Raw genomic sequence first — 23,544 nt, 5'->3', positions numbered from 1 at the left:
AGCCCCCCCCCCCCCCCCCCCCGTTTTACAGGCAAGAACACAGGGTCAGAGTTCAAGTCGTGCCTCCGGGTCGCAGGGGAGCAGAGCCAGGCTTCACAGCGGAGGCGGGGGGCCCACGCTCTAAACCACGACTTCACGGGCCGCCGCGGCGGGCGGTCGTGAGGATCCGTGACAGAGAACCTCCCGCCGCCAACTCTACGGGAAGGAGGCCCGTCGCCTCCGCTTTAGGGCAGCAGAGATTCGCGAGGTAACGAAGCCGTCTTCGGTCTGTCCACCGCTCCCTGCCGCGTTCCTTTTGTCCCCAGGGCAGTCTTCCTCCCAATCCTTCCCAATCCACCTCAAAATGCGGCTGCCTTGGCAAAAAAAAAAACCCATAAAAAACCAAAAAACAAACCACCCAAAACAGTAACAACAAAAATTCCGACTTTGGTCACCTCACCCACTCTCACCTCAAAGACCCAACGTCGGTTGTCATGGGGACGCCGTCCTGGCTTCCGGAAATCGGTTTTAAATCCCGGAAGTAGATGGCGGACGCGGGCTCCGTCGGTATCTTGTTACCCACCGGTCCTGTGCTCTCCTTCCGCGCTCTGCGGCCAACCCGGCTGCCATGTTTGGCTACCGCTTTTTTGGGCCCGCTCTTCTCCCGCCCTCCCGGCGTCGCCGCGCCCAGCTCTTGACCTTCCCAGCCGCTGCCCGCGGCCTTGCTGAGGGCCAGCCCCCGGCGAGAGGCTTCGCGTCCGCCCGAACACGAGATGGGGGTGAGGGACCGGGCGGAGCCGCGACTGCGCTCCCTGGGGATGAAACGCCGGCGGAGGAACTGGACTTGGGAGTCTGCAACCTCGGACTTCATTTCCCAGGCGGCCCCGCGCGCGCCTGAAAGTGCTGTGAGCCTATAAGTGAGTAGGGGCGGCCCGGGTCATTGCACTGGGGCTGCAGCGCGGGCTGCGTGCGTGGTCGCGTGCCTGCCAGACAGTCCGTGATTCCATCAGCTTGGAGTCCTGGTAGCTGCGGCGCCGGGTGGCGAGAGGCGGGTCTCGGAGACCCCTGCGACCCACTGTGGTTCGGGGGTGAGAAAGCTCGGATGGGGAGTTCAGGGATCTGGGTTCGAGTGCTGGCTCCGCTACTACCTTTCTTCGCGCTGTCGCTACCCCTCGCTCGGCCCTAGCTTTCGCTTGTAGGGAATGGACACCGTTGTCCGCGCCGTTCCTTCTACAGGCGTGGTGTGGTGGTACAGGCACGAAAGCGCTTCGGAAGCCGCAGTCAGCAGGCGGAGCCCCTCGCCCTAATTGTCACCGAAGGTTAGCTAGGACCAGCAGACCTTCATCCCCGCAGAAGAGTCGGGGTTGGGGCTCCGGGTTCCTGGAACGGTTCTCCAGACACCTGAGCCAGACCGAGGCAGTCTGGAAGGTCGGGTCTGTAATCACTGTGGCGCTAAGGAACGCCTTGCCTGTCTACCTCCTGACTGCAATTTAGGGGTCCTCACTCCTGATCCCTGACTTTACAGAAACCACGTTTGAACGTGAGGAGTCCTTGGACCTGAGGGAAGCGAACCCGGGTTCCTGTACCAGCTTTGCCACTCAACGTGGCCAAGTCGCTTTCCTTCTTTGGGTCACAGTGGTTTTGATCTGTAAGAGAAGAGTTTAGGACTTGAACACGAAGTCTGATTCTCAGGATTTCCAAATCCCCACCATTTATCCTGGAAGTGGGGGCAACAAATTGACTTTCTGTTCTTTCATCTATTTGTACTTCTAAATTATAAAAGTAATATTGTAAGAGTTTGGAATAGAGCTTTTTCCTAAGATCAAGGGCTGAATGGAAACTTACCCATTTCTTACACTGGGGCCTGATCTCTTTTACTGCAGCCAGGGAGAATCCTTTTTGTCAAGTGACTGAGGAGAATATTAGGTTGGAGAGTACATTTCTTAGATCATGGTCGACAAACTATGACACACTGCCTGCATGGTTTTTACATTTTTAAAAGATTAACAGAAATGAAAAGGATAATATTTTCTGATATGTAAAAATGATATGAACCTGAAATTTCAGTGCCCATAAATAAAGTTTTTTGGGAACATGGCTGTGTTCATTTGTGAAGGTACTATCTATGACTGCTTTTGCACTACATCAGAAGACTCGATGACATAGTTGGGAGACAGGCTATGGCCTGCAAAGCCTAAAATATTTACCAGCCTGGCCCTCATAGAAGGCCATGCTGACTTCTGCCTTAGCATGGGGCTCTGCAAAGTGAGGGCAGAATCAGAGACCAAACAATGGTGAGCACATCCTGAAATCATAGCACAACCTACTTTTCTTGGAATCAATGAGAGAATATTCTCAGTGTTAAGGTTGCAATTTTCACTGCATTCTTCTTTATTCTTTTGCACTCTCGCGCAGAGGAAGGGGTCATCTGTGTCCTGTGAGCAGTATAACATTGCAGCCCTTTGTCAGAAGAGTGTCCCCATTATGAACTCTAAGTCTGTCCCAGAGCAGTAATCCAGGACCTCTTTAGAAGGGTGGACACAGCCCTTTTGGATTATATTTACTTCTGTTTTTTTTCTCCTCCAAAGGAAAAGGAAGTCATGAAAGATAATTGTCTGATGGATGGAGCCTGCTGACCAAGTGCTTCATGCTGACTTCACTGGGGGGTGACTGAACATCTGGTGACCTGAAACTTTTCTCTGCTCTTATGGGGACTAAGGGGACACCTCTGAGGCTGGGTAGCAAATCTCTGAGCTTGGTAGTTGAGTCATGAAACTTCTAGGAAATGGTGGCATTATTTTCCCTCAGCCTTATGGAAGCTTGTTTCTCCCCCAGCCCCTCGGATCTTCCTTTCTCAGCGATTACCGCCAACTTGGGTCACATTGTGAGAGTTCAGTGTCTGTTTCTGGTTAGGAGGACACCTGCCATGGGAGAGTTCTCATGGCATAGTATCAGGGCCACCAAGAGGCCTGGGCTGGCATGAGGGCCACGAGCTTCAGGCTGCAGTTTGTAGGTAGGATGAACTGATGTCACAACACTAAGACAAGTAGAATACTTTGCTCTCACAGCGTCCTTATGGACATTTTCTCACTTACCCTTCCGACAGCCTATGGTCAAGGAAAAAACAGGAGCCTTGAAGCCAAACAGACAAGGGGTTGAAACTTCCTGCCCATTTCCTGGGTCCTAATGCTGCTAGTCATCTTCCTAAGCCTTGGTTTCCTAATCTATAAGATGGGGATGATAACTCCTCCCAGGAGCAAGTGGGATCATATGTTCATGGGTTCTAGCGGGTGTCTGCTCATAGCTGCTTTTCAGTATGTTCTTATTACCGTGCCTTTCTTTCAGATGAGATGACCGAGTCCTACAAGTGCTAAGTGATTTGCTTAAGGTGCCCCACTTCATAAGAGCTGGAGCCTCAGCCACCACTCTGTCAGTTTGCCACTAAGTCTATAGGTGAGGAATCAAGTGTTTTAGCTCCGTGGGCGTTCTTGGCTGTTTCAGGAACTTCCTTTTCTCTCTGTTAGCTGGTTCAGATTGAGGGATCGTAACTGCAGGATGCCACAGTGTCCCCTCCTTGGCGTGAGTCCGGGGGACAGGGAGACTACCTTGAGAGCCGGGCCCGTGCTGCCTACATGTCAGCTGAAAGCAGAGGTGGTCCTGTGGTTTTGTATGTTTGCGTGCCAGCCCTCCCGCCCAGTTGCCTGGTTTGTATGAGCAGCTGCGCAGGGCCCTAGACATTTGTCTGAAACCAGAGTTGGTTTCTGAGTTTATCAAGGACGTAGAGAAATCTCAAAATAAACTTGCTTTCTAGACCATGAGTTCTTGGTTCCTCTTTTCTCTTCTAAACTTTCCTCAGAGGAAGAGAAAGCAGAAGTCTCAGGCCTAGGGACATCTGAGGGCTGCCGTCCAATTCAAGGTGTGAAGCGTGGGGACTCCAGAGCGAAGGCCTGACCTTACTTCCTCAGTGGGAGGATTGGCCCCACAGAGTTCACCATCTGGCGAAGAACTTTTCTGTAGAAGTAGGACTTCCTCTCAGCTGGCCTTATAGCGGTGTGTTGGTTCCTTGCAGATGATAATTTTGCCTCCTTCTGTTAGAACTGAGGGCTAGGCCTTTGTGTGATCTCACCTGGATTTGAATTCTTGTCCCTTTTTTTGTGGGGTATGGTGGGGTGGATTCTTTACCTTTTGGTCCTGTGAACGGAGGCTGATCCCAGGGTTTTGGGCCGAGAGCCTTGACGTCCAGCCCCTGTCCAGAGCCGACCCCAGGCCCAAGCTGGCTGCATTGTGTGCTGCCAGGTACTGGGGTGGGGCCATCCTTACTGTCCATAACCCCAGGCCAGGCCTACCCAGTACTCCAGGTCTCACGGGGCGGTGCCCAGGCTGGTGGCCGGAGAGCTAAAGTGAAAAGCGTCCACGCTTCCAGCAAGAGCGAGCTCGGTGTTCCCTCCTTTAGTCGGTATGTGGGGCGCACTCAAGCCAGCAGAGCCAGCAGGGACGTGTGACCTCTGCTTCTTCCAGGAGCGCCCGATCAGAATGGCTGTGCGATGGTTCTACTTGTCTTTCTACGCGCTGTGGTTCCTGGGCTTGATGTCCATCATCCTTACCATCTATTGGATGCAGTTGTGGCACGGTGGCTTCGCCTGGGATGGCACCGTGCTCATGTTCAACTATCACCCAGTGCTCATGGTTGTCGGCCTGGTGGTACTCTACAGTGCTGGTAAGTGCGAGCTCACGGGAGACGTACTGTGACCCGGGCCTGGCTGGGGCAGAGCTCTCCCTGGCCGGAGCTGGCCTTTGTCAGTCTTGGCTTTGGGGCTCTGCGAGTGGGGTAAGTCGGGCTGTCTCTGGGCCCCGGGGTCATTTGCAGGAAGAAGTAGTGAGAATGGGGGCATCTGAGGAAGGGAGCTTTACAGATACTCTAGGGCAGGGGTTGGCCGACTTTTTCCTTTTTTCCGTAAAGGGCAAGGTGGCAAAGGCTTTGCAAGCCATATGACCTGTGTCGCAACTGCTTGTCTCTGTTGTTGTATTGTGAGTAGCCATAGATAACCCCAAAACATGTACGTGGCTGTGTTCCAATAAAACTTTACTTACAAAAATGTGTGGCAATGCTGGATCTGGCCCGTGAGCTGTAGTTTGCCAACTTCTGCTTTAGGGAGCACAAGACTGAAGCCTCTCATGCCCTAGTCGGGCCCTTACACGAGGAAGCCGCTTACTCCTGCCAGACCCATCTTTGCTCCATGCATTCAGAGCTGGGCCTTGGGGCCCAGGTGAACCTCATTTCCCCATCTGTAAAATGGGAGCGATGACGACATTGATCATAGCTCATCCTGTGTACCTCGGATACCTCATCCCATTTTGTTCTTCCGAGAAGCCTGTGAGATGGGCTCTGCCGTTATCCCCATTTTCCAGATGAGGAAACTGAGATTTGGAAACAAGATACCAAATAGCCTAGAGGCAGAGGCCGGATGTGGACATAGGTCATCTAACCTTGCTGAAAGCCTGCGTTTGTGACCGATAACGTCGGTTGTGAGAATTCACTTAAAAGAAATATCGAACGTGACGTTTCTTTTTCACCTGCAGAACTGCACACGAGTGTGTGTATGACGCCATGGCAGACTGGCAGATCCCAGAAACCCGCTCCTCCCTCTTAATCACTGTGTTTTCTCCCCGCCATCACGGCTGGCTGCTACCCCAGCAATGACTCAGGGACAGGAGACGCTGGGAGGGGGTGCCGTGTGCGAGCGTTTCCCCCTCCTCTGGTTGGGAGGCAATGTTAGTGCCCCTAACGTTTGGGGGAGTGTGAGGGGAAGAGGCCAGGCCCTGGGACGTTCTCTCCCACAGCCTCGCTGCTGTACCGCCTGCCGCAGTCCTGGACGGGGCCCAAGCTGCCATGGAAGATCGGCCACGCGGCCCTGCACCTGCTGGCCTTCGTCCTGACCGTGCTGGGGCTGGTCGCCGTCTTTCAGCTCCACCGCCGCTCCAAGATCACCAACCTCTACTCCCTGCACAGCTGGCTGGGCATCGTCACCGTCTTCCTTTTTGCCTGCCAGGTGCGTTCTGTCCCTCGGGGTCCCACTACCGGCTGGTGGCCGCGGGCTGTGGTCGGGGCTTCCCTTGCACCCACGTCACACACTCCGTCTGCTCACCACCCAGACACGGACCCTCAGGGCACATCCCATAGCATCGGCAGCTTAAATGTCCGTAGGAGACTGCTGGTTCCCACACCCGTCTGTTCCTGCCCTTACCCGTCACGCTGCCCCTCTGTCGTCCCAGAGCACACTGAGCTGACTCGATCAAGCACATACCATGCTGACTCTAGGCCATCTTTGCCACCTTCCCCGTTCCCACCTTTCTCTGAGCCAGAAGCAATTCTGGAAGTGGTTTCCGCATTCTGACGTCTGCCCCGTACAAGCAAGGAGTTTTATGGGCCAGGACTGGAAGGAAGCAGACACATACAAGGATGGCTGGGCTTTTGGGAGACTGGGCTTGTAGCTAAGCATTTCATGGAACATTCTGGTTTGGCTAAGAAAACGACCACAGTGCAGAAGCCGGGGGTGGCACCTGGTGGGAGGTGTGAGCTGGGAAAGAAGGGTGAGGGGCCACTGTAAGGTAGGAGGCCCCGGCGGGGCGGGATGGCCCACCGCCCCTCTGGACCCAGCACAGGGCAGTCAGGTACTTCCTCCGTGTCCACAGTGGTTCCTGGGCTTTGTCGTCTTCCTGCTGCCCTGGGCGTCCGTGTGGCTGCGCAGCCTTCTTAAGCCCATCCACCTCTTCTTCGGAGTCATCATCCTCTCTCTGTCCATCGCATCTGTCATTTCCGGCATTAATGAGAAGCTTTTCTTCAGTTTGTGAGTGGGATGGGGCCCCAACTCTAACATGGAGGGGAAAGCATAGGGTCTTCAAAAGATGTACCCTGTGATCACAGGACCTAGCCAAGGGAGGGGAGCTTTTGGGGTTGGATTTGTTCCTGATCTGGAGGGTTATGGAGGCTTTAGGTTGACATCGGTAAATTGGTCAGCAAACATTTCTGTACCATCAAATTGACTTAGTAGCTACTGTGTGTCAGAAACTCTTCTAAGCACCTTAAATTTAATCCGTTAATCACTTTACGACATAGATACTGTTGTCCCTGCCATTTACAAATAAGGGAACTGAGGCACAGAGAGGTTAAGTAACTTACCTAAGGGCACACAGCCAGTAAGTGGCAGAGCTGGGGTTTGAGTTAAGATTACAGCCTGCATACCTAACCACTACCGTCCCCCATTCTTTTAAGGCAGGTGAAAAGCAAATAAGCTATGAGGTCACATTGGGGTTCAGGTCTTGGCTATGCCATTTACTAGTTCTCTGACTCTGGGTAAGCTCATTCCGCCTCTTTGAGCTTCAGTTCCCTCTGAGGTAGAAAGCAGTCTCCAGATATTTGCTGTGGTGGTAGGGACTGGGTATGTTAACCTTCCAGGTCACAGATGGTCTTTGGAAGCTTCTCTCACCATCTGCTAATGGTGTTGGGCAAAAACAGAAAGTCTCTCGAGGGTCCATATTGTTTTGTCATCTTCAGGAACAATGCCACCCAGCCATACTCCAGTCTGCCTGGTGAGGCTATCTTTGCCAACAGCCTTGGGATGCTGGTGGTGGTCTTCGGGCTCCTGGTGCTCTATATCCTCCTGGTTTCGTCTTGGAAACGCCCAGAGCCAGGGATCCTGACTGAAGGACAGGTATGGGGTCCTGGCCTCCCATTCCAGGTTGGGGTAGGGCCAGGTCTCGAGAGGGGTCACCCAGGAAAGGCTTGGGCCTTGCCAGGAAGACCACTCAATGACGTGGTGGGAAACCAAGTAGCTTGAAGGTGGGGGCAGGTTGGCTGATGGGGAGCACTGGTATCAAAGCAGGACACCCCAGCCATCGTGGCAAATGCAGCTGCTTGGGCAGAGGGCCTCCAGGGGCTCGTCTCTTGGGAGAGGACAGGTAACCAGTTATGCCCCTCCCCAAATTCCTGTGGTTTCACGAGGGGAAAGTGTGGCCTTCTCTCCCCCACAGAAGGGCTTGGGCATGATGAAAGGGTGTCGTAATTTCTCTTTTTCCAGACTTGGGGCTAGTGTTGGGGGGCGGGAACTTATCTAGCAGGTGCTTGCCGAAGGATTGAGTGCTTGGAGTAGGTTTTGCCTGTTCTTGGCCACTCAGGCGCCTGAAGGATGTGAGATGGCGTGTGTATCAGGCTGAGGGGCTCTGGGGCTTCCCTGAAAGATGTGGTGGCTTGGGTGGGGACCACTCTGCAGGTTGGGGGGTCTATCTGAACAGCTCGGGCCGGTGGGACTCCTGCACGTTAGGGGCTATTCTGATGCGATGCCGTTAACCCCCGTGCCTCTGCCTGTCTTTCCAGCCCCTGTTGCGTGATGGGGAGTGAAGCAGGAAGGGGTACCCACAAGCTGGTGGAGGTGCTTCCCCCCAGAAGCTCTGCTCTGCCTGGGGCTCCTGTCTGGTTTCAGCAACAGACTTGCCTTGGGCTCCGGGCCCAAACTTCTTGCCTCCATGTGGGGCCTGCTCCCTCCACCAGTGGGCCGCCCGCCCGCTTTGCTTGGTGGCTTCGGCTTCTGTACTCCTTCCTGGCCTCAACTTCTCGGTTCTTCATTTACATACGGCCCCCCTGCCCCCACCACAGCTGCTCCTGCTGTCTGTGTGAAGTCAAGCTGATTTCCCCTTTAGACTCCTAAGGGTATGGTAGAAAATCTCGACAGCTCAGATGAGCCAGGACCCAAGTGCAATCTGCATGTGAACAGAGAGGAAGGCCGCGGTGTCCAGCAGCTTTCCCTTTAAAGGCATGCATTTCCTTTGGGCCGCCCGCACTGTGGGGTGGGCACCATCCGCCGTTAACCTCCAGGCAGCCCACCCAGACGTGCGGCTGGGCAGGAACCTCGAGGTGATGGAAGGGGAAGGAGAGCGGGGAGAACAGCAGCAGAGCAGCTCCTGCACAGAGCGGAGGGGCTGACTGCCCTTTGCCGTTCTGTGTCATGTCGCCGCATTCCCCGTCTGCCTGCATCGGGACGGTGTGCCTCCCCTTCCGCGGGGACAGGCAGGCAGAGCCCCAGCCCAACTGGTTTTCACTCTCTAGCTCACCACGAACCAAGCCAGAGTTGTGGTGCACTGTGCTCAGCAGATCCCTGGGGCCGCAGCCACTTTCCAGGGTGCTCCCTGCTGAGTGTCAGGCTGCCTCATTTCCCCCTCGGGTGGCTTGCGTGGCCAATCCCAGTCTCCTGTTAGGCCAGAGGGTGAGCAGCTGCTCGCCTCTCGAGGAGAAGCTGGGGTTGGGGTACTGGGAGAAGCTGGGGTTCTTGCTCCTCGCTTCCGTGATGGCGCTGTGGCTTTTCCCGCCCTCTCCAAATGAGCCCTGCTGGGTTCCAGGCACCATACTGCCATCCTCAGTGACAAGCAGCAGGACACCGGGGGTCGGAGTGCACTTGCCCCTGGCAGGTGGCGATGAGGCCAACTGTCCACCCCAACCCCACATGCCCCGATGGCAGGACTGTGAGTGGATTTCCTGAGGGGATGGAGCCTTTAAAGCCATTGGGATGACTGCCAGACACCTCAGTCAACATGACCAGCGCCCCCTCTTTCCATGTGGGTGGGCCTATAACCTGAAGCTTGATTTTCATTTATCATGTTTTTAAGAATCAAAGCCTTCCCTACTCTACTGACATTGTGGTTACATGAGCTCTGAGAAACTTATTAAAGCCTCTGGACAGTTCTGACCCTCAGCCTGGGAAGGAACAAACCAAAAGGCACCAAAGATCCTGTGACTGTCCTCCTGGAATCGTATGTGACTCGTGGTCTGTGTGGGTGTCCTTAATAACGAAAAGCTCCTGAGTATTGGGTTATCTCACAAGGAAGGAACTGTTTCCAGTTTTATAATCCAGAACTCAGAAAGGATATGTGACTTGGTCACTGGTGACTGAGGTCCCTCGGCCAGGAAAGGGTAGAGTCGGGATCCACAGGCCAGATGTTTATGCCAGTCTCCTTCCCGGCTGTGCACTGATAACCGTACCTAGTGACCCGGGACTCGTGGTGCACACCCATGGGGGACAGGGGACCCCGGCCCAGGGATTGAGGGAGCCTGAGGCCAAGTTTGGGCAAAGTGCGTGCTGGAAAGCCCCCTTGCCATGGTGACCAGCTGTGGACACCTGGCAGTGGAGCAGACGGCCCAGGAGTTGGGTGTGGACACTGGTGATGATAGTGACCCTCGGTCAGTGCGCACCTGGACTGTACGGGGGCTTCACCTAACTCAGTTCAGTTCAGTGCTTATCCACGTCCCCAGGAGATGGGTGCTGTTCTGACTCCACAGCTTCCAAGAGGCTAAATAGTGGACCCGAGTTTACGTAGCTGATTCGAAGCAGAATCAGGATTTAGTCCTTGTTCGAGTCCATGCCAGTGCCTTTCGCTGCGCCCCTGCACCGAGGATGGGCCAGGTGTGTGCTGTATGGTCTCCACCGTGTACCAGACTCCGCAGCCCCTCCCTGCTTGCCCTCATGCCATCTATGATGGCTCTCGAGAGGCCTGGGGTTTGGCTTGGGTGCGGTTTCTGTTCCACCGCTGAGCTTTAGAATGTGGTGGTTTCTTCGGGTGTCCCATATTTTGCCCATTTGATTCCCGAAGAATACGTGAATTCTGTTAGTTTAGTGCTGAGAAAAGCACACCTATCAGGTGTGGTGTGTGTACTGGAAAACAGGAATGGGGCTCCCAGTGGAGCCAGCCCAGCGGCGCAGACCCTGCCCTTGGGTCTCAGGTGGTAAGCGGTGGGTCATGATCATTTCAACCAGGGGCTGAGGCTTTAGTGCCTGGGGCTTTAGTGGGCCCCCTGGTTCACACCCCTGGAAAAACGTCCCTCAGCAGAAGCAGCAGCTCTAGCTTCAATGTGGTTTTTTATTCGCTTGCTTTTCTACACTCGCTCAAGGTCAAAAGGCCTTTCACAAGGAACCTTAAAACCGAATTAGCATGGCCAGTTAAAAGCCATGTTGCCACCCAAGGAAAATGCCTATCGTGGAGCCCCTGAAGTGGCTGGGGGCAGAGCGGGGTGACCCCAGAATTCCACCTCCCTGAAGAGGGAAAAGGCCGGGCCAAAGTTGTACACAACCCACTTGGCCTATGGTGTCTGTAGGAATTCTGGAGGCTGGTAGAGGTTCCCTGCTGAACTCAGGACAGGCCCTGGGGGCAAGAGGTGAGGGAGGGTAACAGCTGGAAGACAGGAGGAAGCGACAGTGGCCACCTCTGCACAGTGGTGAGAGAGGCACCAAGGCCCAGGAGGCGCTCACACAGCCGGGCTCTGCAAGGCCTCCAGGATGGCGCGGAGGACGGCCGCGGCTGCCACTGCCCCGGGGTCCGGCTGATCCAGCCGCGCAGAGCTGATGTAACTGGCTCGTCCGGCTCCAGCTTCCATGTTCTTGGTGGCCTCAGCTGCAGCTTCTGCACTCTGAGTGGGTGGGAGCATGACAGCAGATTCAAGGACAAGCCAGCAGGCCTCCTTCCTCCCATGGACCCTACACCCTCCTGTCCCAGCCCTTCCAGCACCCTAAGTACTGTCACCCGGGTGGAGAGGTCACCTCTCGCCTACCTCTAGCAGGGCAAGAGGCTACCATCTACCGAGGGCTTGCTATGTCCTAGACGCCCTGGGGCTCCATATATCTCAAGCCTTACAGCAACCCTCTGAGCCCAGTAATGCTCTCCAGGTTTGCAGGAGGAAACAGGGACAGGAAAAACATTAACTTGCTCAAGGTCACACAGACATAGGAGCCTGGTGACTCCAAGCCTGTCTTCCTGGGTCACTGGGTCCAGCCTCACTCACCTGGACTGCTTTGGTCAAAACTTGGAACAGATTGGCTCCTGGGCTCTTCCAGGCTTGGAGCACCTGTCTGGCTGCCCATAGGGAATCCAGCTGGACAAGGTGAGGGAGAGGGGAGTAAGGATAGGCCCTGCCACTGAGGGTGGCCTTCAAGGATTCTGTACTCCAAAGAGGGAAGGGCTGGGCTGAATACACACCATAGTCCTGTCCCCTGGAGTAGCCTTCCCGTACCTGGCAGGGAAAGAGGATGAGTAAGACTCCCTGCAGGGACTCCCTTTAGGGTGGGGGATGGGGCCTGGCTGGGAGCAGGTGACACCGTCCACTGCCCCCAGCCCACCCTTGGTCTAAGGCATGGGGCTCTGGCTCACTTCTGCATGGCCTCCAGGCCGGCATCCATGGCAGCAGACCAGGCTGGCAGGTCTGTCTTGTCCTTGAGTGGCTGGGCCGCTGCAGTCAGGAACAGGCCATAGAGCTAGGGAGGACCAGAACGCTGAGCGCATGGGGCTGGCCTGGGCCTCAGCCAATCCCAGGATCCCTCTGTGTTAGCCCTTTGGTCCCAGGGGCTGCTGGCACTCACCGCCCCAGAGGAGCCTCCCATCTTCTCCAGGAGCAGAAGGGACAATTTGGAGAGTAGCTGGGCAGGGCTGGCAGGGGGTGGGCCCTCCTTCAGCCACCCCTGGATGGCTGCAGGCAGAGAAAAAGGAATAATTCAGTGATCCTCCCTCCCATCTGCTTGTGCCCCAACCAAGCACCCAGGCCTCACTGCAGGTGGAAGGCATGGCCCCTGGCCGAGGCTGAGGGGACCAACCTAGGCGATTCCCAAAGCTCCCTTTCTACATCCTGGGTGCGGTCTAGGGAGGGGTGGGAAATGGGGACTGACAGGAACCTTGGCCTTCACCCAGAAGGTGAGGCCTGCCCCGGACACCCTCAACCTGACCTACCATGCCTCGCTTCCCGGCTTCATTTCTCCTCAGCCCTGCGCACCGCCATCCTCTGTCTTTTACTGATGGTCCCTGTTGACTGTGTGCCTCCCCCACCCGAACATAAGCCACAAGCCACGGGGGCCGGGAGTTTTATCTGCTTTGCTCACTGTTGTATTCAGAGCAAAGAGCGGTGCCAGGCCCAGGGTAGCCCCGATTCTTGACAGAACTATGCGGGATAATTAAGAGCTTTTCATTAGTCTCCGTTAAGCTGAGAAAAATAAGGACAACTGTAGGAGTTTCCCTTGAACCTGAAGTTACTGTTCATTGTAAAACATTACATTTTGAGGCATCTGGCTGGCTCAGGAGAACACGCAACTCTCTGATTTTTGGGGTACATACATACGCACGTAGATACCTATGTAAATACATAATTTTTTTTAAAAAAGATTACATTTGGGGCACCTGGGCGGTGCGGTCGGTTAAGCATCCGACTCTTGGTTTCAGATCAGGTCACGATCTCAGGGCTGGGGGATGGAGCCCTGTGTCGGGCTCCACTCTCAGTGTGGAGTCTGCTTGGGATTCTCTCTCTCCTTCTGCCCGCCCCCGCCCCCGTTCTCTCTCTCCCTCTCTCAAAATAAATCTTTAAAAAAAAATTAAAAAGATTACTTTTTTTTTTTTTTTTTTTTTTTGCAACAACCACCCTTCTACGTTTGTAGTATTAGGAGAGCCTTTCCTTAGCAAAAAAAGAGGAAAGAGGGGCCCGGTTTGTGAATGATCTCTCTTCGCAAAATAAATGTTGGCCTTTCCATGTAAGCACTCCCCCCATGCTTTTGAAGTTGTTCCGGTTCATGAAATGCCAAAATCTCAGGACCCATATTCCTGACCCCAGAGGGACCCTGGCACCCACCTCTGGCAGCGCGGCTGTGGGTGGTACCACAGTCCCCATCGCCGGCAGCACGGTCCAGGGCATTCAGATGCTCCTCCAGGCCCAGGAGGGTGGCGCACACCCGCTCCAGCACGAGCGCCACTTGCTTCGAGGTCAAACCTGGAGACGGGGCACAGTGGGGCAGAGGCCCACCCGGCCTTTTCACAACCCACCTTGACCGGTGTGGGAGGTGTGGGTACAAGAGCTCCCGCCCACTGCACACCCTTCAGAGCACAAGCCACAGCCCCGGGCCACCTTCCCCAACAGCGGGGCTTGGTACCTCCCGCAGTGGTGGAATCAGGGGCCTCCAGAGGCTCAGCAGGGGCTGGCCGGCTCCGCTTCCGCCCAGTCACAGAGACCTTGGCCATGTTAGGCCAGGCCGACGCGGTGGTTTCAGCATCTAGGGGACAGCAGGATATCTCATAAACACATGTCAGCCAGTCAGGGATTAAGTGGGACCTGGACTCCCCACCTGGTGTCTGGCTCCCACCCTATCAACAAGCAAGTACCGAGTGCCTACTGTCTATAAGGGAAGCGTGGAGAGTCCCTGGGGAGGACCCTAATACCAAGTCCTCAAGTGAGAGCTGAAGGCTGGAGAAGCCATGAAGGGTGTCTCTACAGAAGTCATGGTCAGCCCTAATGGGGTCTCTCCAAGTCCCCCATGGTTGTGGCCTGGCTTGGATGACCCCAGCTTCCAGGTCTCACCGATCAGTTTCAGGAGAGGCTCATCCACCAGCAGAAGGGTGAGAGAGATGCCAGGCATTTCCAGGGCTGACATGAAGGTGCCCACCAGGGCACGGGTGATCTTCACCCCGCGGCCCTCTGCAATACCAGAGCATAGAAGTCCATGAGGGAAGGAGCGGAGGATGGGCACTTGTCCTCAGCATGAGAGAGAGAAACAGGAAGAGGAACACAAGGACTTTGGAAGCTAGGACCCTGAGGTTAGTAGGGAGATGGCCAGATCCCCTCTGGCCATCCCTCAAGGATGCCCCGAATTACCATATTCCCTGGAAGTGCCCCCTTTATAGGTAGGTAGGTAATCAGAAGTCTCCTTTTCTGAGTTCTTACTGGGTGCCAGGCCCCACGCTAAGTGTGATACGTCGTTTAATCTCATGTAATCCCCATGATACCCCTAAAAGGCAGGAACTACTGTTGCCCCCTCTTCACAGACAAGGAAAGAGGCTCAAGGTCCCCAGGTATCAGCGGGCACAGGGATGGTCTGACCTGGGCTCGTCTGCCCACACAGCCCCTGGTCTGGGCCATCATAAGACCCCACTGTGGCTGCTTCTCTTTTGTCCAGCTTCAAAGGGCTGCAGGGAAAGGAGCCCCAGGGGTTAGGGCAGTCCCCTTCTGGTGCGAGGCTCACCCAGAGCACGGACGGCAGCGTCGGCTACGGTGCCCAGTTCCAGGAACGACAAGCCACCGAGGTTGTTGACCATCAACACCACTGAGGAGCCTGTGGGCAGGAAGGATACCCACGTGAGACTCTCCAGGCCCTCTGCCCAGAGTAGGAGGAAAGGCTGGGAGACAGTGGGACAGCCTCTCACCCGACTGCACAGGCACACGGGACACATTGGAGGAAGCCGTCATGTGGTCCAGCATGAGTGTCACAATCTCGTCGGCGCTTGCCATCTGCCAGAGCCAGAGCCAGGAGTGAGCTGTGCTGGAAGGCCTTGGTCTAAGACCAGCCTGGGCCAGGGAGTCCACTTACCTTTATCCGGCGCACACCAGCTTCCCCGTGGATCCCTGTGGACAGACTCAGTCACTGCTGACCCACTCAGGGCCAGGGGATTCACTCATCGTGTTTTTCTCAAGGATTTACAAAGTGCTCAGCACTAGCTAAGCGCTGTGGATGTGAGCAGTGTGGGGGACAATGCACAGAATGATGAAAAATACACAGTCTCCACTCTCTGGGAGCTTATGGCTGGGTGGTGGAGACAGCCAGAGCCTTAACTACTTAACTTTTAACGAGTTAAGTAGCTTCAACTAGAAGCAATCACAGCGAGGCCACATGAGGCCTCTGCCCATCGCTTTGGAAGCATGGGGGGAGGAAGAAGGGAGCTGGGTAGCCTCTGAACCGCCTTTGAAAGAAGGGCTGCATTTTGGCAGGGGCCCGTGTGAGCAAAGGCAAGGAGGTAGGTGGGGCACACAGCCCATGGCCAGAGCCCTGGGTACGGACGGCAAAGCAGGTTAAGAGACCAGACAGGCTGGGCCAGAAGAGCCTCAAATGCCCACTTAAAAATACTAACACTGGGACGTCTGGCTGGCTCAGCAGAAGAGCATGTGACTCTTGATCTCAGGGTTGTGAGTTTGAGCCCCACATTGGGTGTACAGATTACTTAAATACAGAAACTTAAAAAAAAAAGCCTAAAAAAAACCTACTAAGGCTACTTTGGCACCAGCTCCAAGGGCATAAGATGTGGGCAAAAGCCAGGGCACAGGCAGGGCCAGGACGGGGGCCCCCAAACTTACCCAGGCCCAGCTCTACCTCATCTGGTGAGAGCTCAAAGGTGGGTTTGGAGCCAGGGACGCTGCAGGAGGACAAGCTCACTCCCAGGGTCCCTACGGGAAGTGACGTGGAAAGGGTGACTGTTTTGTTCTTGGCGTCAGGCTTCAGGCAGCAGCCATGCCTCGGGGCCCTGCCCAGTGCACCGTCTTCACTGAGCCAGGCTGCCACACTTGTCACCTCAGTGGTGAAGGAGAAACCCAGCCTGGGGACCCAAGGCTGCCAGCCCCTAGGAACTCCCCCAGGGAGACCTTCCCTCAGGCCCTGGGGAATCACCTGGAAAGTCCTCCTGTGCAGCCCCAGGGAACCTGCGCCTAGTCAGTCCCAAGGCCAGCCTCAACCTCCCGCCTTCCCCTTCCAAATCCCTGGGCCGGCACTCACCCATGGCCTTGGCGACCGCGCTCACCCGATCTGTGATTTCCTCCAGCCCCACACCTGCCTCCGCCAGGGCACCTGCCACCTGCACCCACACAGATAAGAGGAAGGAGTCAGTGTACAGCTTGAGGGGAGGAGAGGGGCCAGGGCTGAGTTTCTAGCTGGGAAGACGGCATCTCAGGACTGCCACATCAGCCTGGCCCACCACATTTAGGGCAGAACAACGCACTCTCTGCGTTCATAGGGCAATTGCCTGGAATCTTCAAGAACCCCAATCTGTGGGAGCCAGAAGGGACTTCACAAATGGAGAAATGGGCTCCAAGAAGGGAGGTGACTTGTCCAATGTCACACAGCTAGGCGGTGGCCAGTTTCCTGATTACTAGCCTAGAATTGGTTCTCTGTGGCATATACACTGTGGCTGTCTCTGTCTACTCACACACCCGGCCAACCACCCACCCACTTTTTGCCAAGCATTTAATGTGTGCTAAGAAGGAAAAAAGGTGAATAAGTGACAGTCCCTACCTCGGAGGAATCGGAATCTAGGCTGGGGTCGGGCAAACACACACAAACCGAACACTAAGTGTGAGGTCCATCACAACATGATGTCATGGGAGCACCGAGGAGGGAAGTCTCCCCACAGGAGGGACATGGAGGTGGGCCCTTACGGGACTGTAGGAGGTAGCCAGGCCCAAGTGGGGCTGGACAGGGAAAGGATTTTCACAGCCTTATATGAAGCATCAGTAAAGCCCCGGAAGGGAGCTGTAGCCCAGGCATGCAGTGCACTGGTGTTAATGGAGCCTAAGAGGGATGAACTTAGAAAGTCGGGGAGGAGGGGCAAGAGTGTGGTGGGTGCCTGACCAAGGAACCTAGGTTGACTCTTGGAACCCTAGAGCGCTTTCGGCAGGCGAACAACCTGGTCAGATATGCATTTTTGAAAGGCACCTCTGGGGCAGCATGGGGAACATACTGGAGGGGTTGGCAGGAAGCAGGCGGGGAGCCCTGTGAGAAGCAGCGGCAGCCGGCTGGGCATGAGCACATGGGCACTGAACCAAGGCTGGGACAGGAAGAGCAGGGCTCGGAGAGGCACGTGCATTGTAGGGGCAGTTCGGGAGCTGGATCCTAAAGACAAAGCAACTGGCTGCGTGTGGAGGAAGGGTCTGGGAAAATGCTTAGATTCTGGGCTTAGAGAGTTGAGGGCATGGTGGGCCTTCCTGGATCAGGGAGCACTGGGGAAGGAGTAGCTTCTGGGGAGGTGGGGGGTGGGGTGCTGGCTAGAAAGGTCCAGGTCCCGGATGCTGCCTGGAAAGAGAAGGCTGGGGGTGGGGGGCGCCGGCCAGCCAGTGTCCCGGGTGGGAAATCTCACCTTGTGTATGAGCACTGTGCCGCAGAGCCCCCGCCTGCCTGCCTTCTTCAAGACGGTGAAAGCACTGTCGTCCCCAATGACCACCATCTCCACGGGGATGCCCTCCGCCCGGGCCTGCTCCCGGGCTAGGCCGAAGTTGAGCCGATCCCCAGTGTAGTTCTTCACGATGAGGAGGGTCCCCACTGCGGGAGCAGCCAGCAGGGCCCCATCAGTGCTTGCCCTCCCCACAGAAGCCCCTCCCGCCTGCCAGGTTTACCTGTGCCCGCCTGGGCCACTGCCCTGATGGCTGCCAGGATGCTGCCCACTGCCGGGGAAGTGAACACAGCTCCCGCGATGACCCCCGTCAGCATCCCCTTCCCTATGAAACCTGGAGACAGAGCAGATGCTGGCTGGGGACCCGTGCCTGCAGTCCCTAGGCCTTCCCACGCTGCTGGGCTTCACAGTTTGGTGAACCCTGCTGTGTGCTTGGTGCTGAAAGAGCACCGGGGTCACCCTCCACAGACCTTTCCTCGGGAGCGGTCTCCTTGGAGAGGCCTTCCCTGCCCTCCCAGCGGAGGCAGTCATCACCCCGTCCCCAGTGACTCCCTGTTCCTTTTCCCTGCTCTCTTGTCTTTGCTACTTCACTTAACACGCTCTGGTGAACACTCTCTTTCACTTACGTGTTTACCTGGTTACAGTCACCCCGGAGAACAGAAGCTCTGTGAGGGCAGGCATCTTGTCTTTCTGGTTCACTGTTATAGCCCTCGTGCCCCAAACAGTGCCAGGTGACGACAGGTACTCATGAAGGGTGCTTGTGGACGGATGGATTTGCCGAGGGAGACAGGAAAGGTACAGAGGATACAAAGCCTGATCCCCGCCCCCCAGGAGTTCTCGAGGACAGTTCAGGTGCCTGGCACTGAGCAGGAAACGATCCAGGGCTGTCCGTGATGTATGTGAAAATGCAGGGTGGGAATTCAGAAGAGGGATACTACTCTAGGTTAGAAAAGTCAGGAAGGCTTCACGGAGGAGGGGGAGGACTCAGGGGGGCCTGGAAAGCCAGGATTCACAAAATCACTGACTCTCAGAGCTGGAAGGGCCTGAGAGATCCTTTGGCCCAACCTTGTGTTTTTAAAGACGTAGAGACTGAGGCCCAGAGAAAGGCCATGACTGGCCCCAGATCACAGCCTGAGAGATTTTGACAGCGGGAACCAGGACCCGACCTGGGCTCTCTCCTAAACCTCCTGGCAGCTTGCAGGATCTCCCAGGAGCCCCCATCCACTGTGCCTCCCACCTCTGTCCCAGACTACTCACCGGCATGGGCAGGCTCATGGCCAGAGCCCCCACCCGACAGCAGCGCCACCCGGCCCTTGAGGCTGTCCAGGTCGGAACGGAGGGCCACACGGTGGCCCTGCAGGAGCTGCAGGCTGGGGTTGCAGGCCACCAGACCAGCCAGGGCATCGTCGGCACAGCCTGCCACCGTGTTCAGCAGCTTCTTGGAGGTCTGCAAGAGAGGAGGTGGGAGGAAGTCCCCGGTGTGGTTGGTGGGGACGCTCCCATCCTGCCCAGCCACACTGCTATGGTGGAGAGCCCTTAGCCATAAGGACCCCAGGGAAGTTTCTGTGAGTTCTCTTAATTTGGGACTGTTGATTGAGGGCAAAATTTATGAAATGTTTTGGACTATGGCTTACATTCATCTGGACAAGTGGCTTCAATATAGATAAAAGAAGGGAACCGGAGTCCTGAGTCTAGAAAAATTTAATAAAATTAGGACCCAACAGCCTTCTTCTGTCAAAGGAGGAGAAGGTCCCAGGCTGAGGCTCCTGTCCCAGGAGAAGGCGGCAGACAGGCCCCGCACTCTTTTGCTATTCCAACTGGGCCTCTGATGCTGGACAAACATTTCCTGAGCCTCATGGTGTGCCTGGCGCTAGTCCAGACAGAATGCTGCTCCTGCCCTTGACGGACACACAAAGCGATCATCTCCACGTGCTGGGGGAAGGGCTACACAAGAGGAACGCACCTGTATCATCTCCTCAGTGGATCCTGGAAGTCTTCGTGAAGGAGAAGTAGGAGCTAGCGAAGCAAAGGGCATGAAGGGCCCGGGGACAGGGACAAAGGACAAGGACGGTCCAGGCAGAGGGAAAGTACACACCAGGGTCTGGGTGTGTGAAATCGTACGGTGGCTGGGCCAGGAAGCAAGTTAGGATGACTTGAGCAACCAGTGACCACCAGGAAGAGGTGGGCAGGTCCTCACAAGCGGAAGGTGGAACCCGGCCACAGGGAACCTCGGTGGGAGGGTCTCGGGCAGCTGGCCTGAGGGTAGAGCTGAGCTGACACGGGGTGCAGGCAGAAGGAGACAGCGTGGGGGCTAGAGTAGCAAACGCTTTGGGTTCTGCGGTCACAGTCATGAGCTCTTGGGCTCAAATTCCCTGTCTGCCTCTCACCAGCTATGAGAACTCAGGGAAGACACCTTGTTGTTCTGACCTTTGTCTTCCTCAGTGAATCGGGGACTTAATAAACTAGAGTTTATTCCTATTGTAGAGTAAGAACTGAATAAAAGGCAGTCATTCCCTTTCTCAAACAGGCTCCGAAGAGCTGGTGCTAGCTGAACGAGGTTTGCAGACGAGGCGGCATTTTCTGCCTCTGTCACAAAGCGAGAGGGACCAGTAGGACCCAATAAGGGCCCAGAGGGCAGGCTCCCAGCGCCGCCTGGTGGCCCAGGGCAGCTGCAGCTGAGTCAGAGCCTGTCAAGGTGCATTTCCCAGAGGCTCCTACCCCAAACCTGCAGGCACCTGGTTCCCTGGAGCAAATTCTGGCCTTCCCTGGGCCTTGCGGGAGCTCTCCAAGGAGAGCAGCCGAGGTCAGCAGGAAGCGAGCAGAATAACAACTCTGTTATCACTGGCTCTGTTCCCAAGTAGTGACTGAGAGCCAGGCCCAGGGTCTAAGTGCTTTTTGAGCATGTTTCACGCAATATTCCCAATAACCCCATGGAGGAAAGATTAGCCTGGAGAGGAAACTAAGGCATAGTTCAATGACTTTTCCCAGGGTCACACAGCAAGCAAGTGTCCGGGTCAGTCTGGCTCCAAAGATGGTTCCACTATAGCCTTATCATGCTGCTTTCCCCAGGAGGCTGAGCCTGGCAGAGGGCTTGCCCTAGTAAGGGCATGGGCTTGTGGCTCTCGGAGCCCTCCAGGGACTGAAATATGCAAAGAAATTATGAGTTGGTCTCAACTTCAAGCCTGGCCTCCAGCGCCACCACCCTCCAAGAATGTACCCCCCGCCCCCACCCCACCCCCGCCATCCCTGACAGTCAGTCCTGCCTGAGATTTGCAACCACTTCTGAACCAGAGCCAGAGGAGGGCTCGGAACCAGTGCCAACCCTGGCTCCCAGTGGCCTGAGAGGATAGAAAAGGAAAGGAAGTTGATTAGGCACTGAGTGAGGCCCCCAGGATTCTGGTCTGATTAACACCTCACAGACACTCGGATGTTGGGCCTTTATCTGCCTCACATTGCAGACGAGAGGGAAAAAAAGCTCAGAGAGATCAAGTGTCTTGTAAGAAGGTCTCTGGTTGGTGATAGGCTGAAATTTGAACCCAGGTCTGTCCAAAACCTGCTTTGGTTCAGATTGAGCCTAGAGTGGGCCTGCAGTGATGCCCCCAGGGGCATGCTGAGCCTCCCACAGTGCAGATCCCACCTCTGGGACCAGCCCACACTTGTCCCAGGCTCAGGAAAAGGCATCAGAACCCTCGTGGCTCCTTCTGTGACTGGTACAGTGTCTATTACAGAGTAGGTAACTAATAATGTTCTACTCTAAATGTACAACCGAGACCAGGGCCACATGGGCCCTGCAGGGACTCAGGGACTACAGCCCCGGGCCCGGGTGGGACCAGCTGGGAAATGGAAAGAAGCAATGATCTGGCCCTGAGAGGAAGGATGACCCTCTCTCTTAACCTCTCTGAACCTCAGGAGGCAGCAGCATGTCTTCGTCAGGGTGTAAGGAACTCCAGCACTCCTAGGGCTGGCACCCCCATTGCTCCAAGACCACGGTATCCTTCCTCTGCCCTGGCTCTCATGGGACTCACCATGGTGAGGAGGCTCTGAAGCACGCTGAGTTCACACCTTCACACTGAGGCGCCGGAGGACGGGCAATTCTGTGGCTGCTATGGGGGTCTCAGCACAGTGAAGGTGGCAGCAGCGCCTGCAGAAGAGGGGAACAGTATGAGCTGCTGGAGGCACTGGCAGCCTACTGGCACAATCACGCTTCCAGAGCCCTGGTAATGAGGGAGCTGCCCCAGACTTTGATCCAAGTCCAAACTCTAGTACGTGCACTGGGGATGGAGAAGAGCATGGGGCTGACCAAGGTTCACACCTGCACTTGGCTGCCAGAAGACAGATCGATCCATGTTGGGCACAGGGCTGCCTTTATGCCCAGGAACAGCACCCCACCTCATCATGAAGGGGCAGGTACCCACAGAGTAACTTCATCTCTTACGTGGGCATCACGTGCAGGGAATTAAGTTTACGAAGATCTTCACACACTTGGTCTTGGCACCATACCAGGAAGGAGGCAGCTGAGTCTGTGACCCCATTTTACTTCTGGGAACGACTCAGAGAGCTCTAGTGCCTTGTCCAAGGTCACACTGGTAAGAGCCAAAGCTTAAACCCACACCCAGTCTTTCTATAAAGCCTGTGTTCTTTCTACTGGTAAATTCAGTGCCTCCGAAGTCAGGCAGAGTCCTTGGTGTGGGAAACCACACAGGTAAACTACAATGACATTTTAGCTCCCCGCAGTTCAGCCTTGTTCAGAGGTCTCTTAGGGTCATCCAAGGGCTTATGCTGTGACCAATTCCCTTGAACCTCAGCTCCCCCATCGGTAAAATGGGGATTGCCTTCTCTGTGGCGTTCTGAAGGTACTCCAAGCCACGTGGTTTTCCCTTACTCCTTGCAAAGCCTCTCTGGTGTGGAGTGGCCTGGAAACTGCGGGGCTGACTGCTTTCTTGGGCCATTAAGGGTCTCACCCAGCAACTTCTGGTTTTGTGTTTGAGGTCATAATTTGTACAGCAACAGGGGCACGAATAATGCTGGGGAAGTGGCCCAGTGGGCCCTTCAAAGTCTGAAAAATGAAACATAGTTTAAAAGGAAGAGGAGGTGAGGCGGGGTGATCAACCATTACAGGGCCAGGTGAGAGTACCGGCTGAGTTTGGATGAACTGGGGGTGCTAAGGAGAGGGAGGTCCAGACTTCGGTTCTAGTCTGGGAGGCGCACAAATTGCTGTCACCCCCTTCCCCTTCTAGACCTCTGCAGTACTTCCGGTTCCAAAAAGGAGAACAGCCCCGAGAGCTCCCGGGGCAATGGAAGGGGGAAGAGGACAGCGTCTGTGGATTGGCGAAGGGCGCGAACTGGGGCTGAGGGCGGCGGGTCGGCTCCGAAAGCGGAGGGAGTGTCCGCGCACCTCCCCCACCCGCTCACACCCGCACCAGCCACCTCCGTAGCCGCTGCCGCTTCACAACGACCCCCGACGGCGCGCCCTCATCCGGGTACTCCGGGCTCTGGCGGTAAGAGACGGGGCGGGGCCTCTGGAGGGCGGGGCCTCCTTTGGTTGGCCGCCTAGGGCGCCGTGAGTCCTCCAAGAGGCCAGGTGAGGCCGTCCCGTGATGCCCCGCGCCCCGGCCG

The 23,544-nt window shown here is 55.8% G+C and overlaps 3 protein-coding genes across 10 annotated transcripts in view; 1 reads left to right on the top strand and 2 right to left on the bottom strand.

Moving 5' to 3' along the window:
- Positions 1-588, bottom strand: part of TMEM138 (transmembrane protein 138) — a 5,824-nt gene extending 5,236 nt beyond the window's left edge. The window contains exon 1 of the mRNA XM_008707473.2: positions 450-588. The gene's annotated coding sequence lies outside the window, so the exon portion shown is untranslated. The remainder of the gene's footprint in view (positions 1-449) is intronic.
- A 169-nt stretch (positions 589-757) lies between these two features.
- LOC103678161 (cytochrome b ascorbate-dependent protein 3) lies at positions 758-9,762 on the top strand. Of its 7 annotated transcripts, none has more exons than XM_008707475.2 (9): positions 920-1,067; positions 2,568-2,660; positions 3,325-3,432; positions 3,836-3,895; positions 4,498-4,696; positions 5,821-6,029; positions 6,673-6,827; positions 7,535-7,691; positions 8,354-9,762. In XM_008707475.2, the coding sequence occupies exons 5-9, from the start codon at positions 4,513-4,515 to the stop codon at positions 8,375-8,377; spliced, it is 729 nt and encodes a 242-aa protein (XP_008705697.2). In that variant the 5' UTR covers positions 920-1,067; positions 2,568-2,660; positions 3,325-3,432; positions 3,836-3,895; positions 4,498-4,512; the 3' UTR covers positions 8,378-9,762. The 7 variants fall into 7 exon arrangements, with proteins under 7 accessions (XP_008705698.2, XP_008705702.2, XP_008705697.2 ...); XM_040639187.1 differs by having other exon boundaries at positions 3,836-3,998; XM_008707476.2 differs by lacking the exons at positions 920-1,067; positions 3,836-3,895 and adding an exon at positions 758-896.
- Positions 9,763-10,867: 1,105 nt separating this feature from the next.
- TKFC (triokinase and FMN cyclase) lies at positions 10,868-23,456 on the bottom strand. Of its 2 annotated transcripts, XM_040639186.1 has the most exons (18): positions 23,356-23,456; positions 21,954-22,069; positions 19,186-19,375; positions 18,152-18,262; positions 17,896-18,077; positions 16,539-16,617; positions 16,124-16,213; positions 15,363-15,397; positions 15,199-15,283; positions 15,018-15,107; positions 14,357-14,473; positions 13,932-14,051; positions 13,634-13,771; positions 12,381-12,487; positions 12,172-12,275; positions 12,001-12,034; positions 11,807-11,896; positions 10,868-11,434 (listed from the first exon to the last, which is right to left on the bottom strand). In XM_040639186.1, the coding sequence occupies exons 2-18, from the start codon at positions 21,954-21,956 to the stop codon at positions 11,273-11,275; spliced, it is 1,737 nt and encodes a 578-aa protein (XP_040495120.1). In that variant the 5' UTR covers positions 21,957-22,069; positions 23,356-23,456; the 3' UTR covers positions 10,868-11,272. The 2 variants fall into 2 exon arrangements, with proteins under 2 accessions (XP_040495120.1, XP_008705776.2); XM_008707554.2 differs by lacking the exons at positions 21,954-22,069; positions 23,356-23,456 and adding an exon at positions 19,892-20,044.
- Positions 23,457-23,544: the final 88 nt, after the last annotated feature.

Source organism: Ursus maritimus, unplaced genomic scaffold (assembly GCF_017311325.1).
Source record: "Ursus maritimus isolate PB19 unplaced genomic scaffold, ASM1731132v1 scaffold_23, whole genome shotgun sequence".
NCBI lineage: Eukaryota > Metazoa > Chordata > Mammalia > Carnivora > Ursidae > Ursus > Ursus maritimus.
The sequence above is the reverse complement of the archived record's forward strand: the minus strand, read 5'-3'. Positions and strand labels throughout refer to the sequence as shown.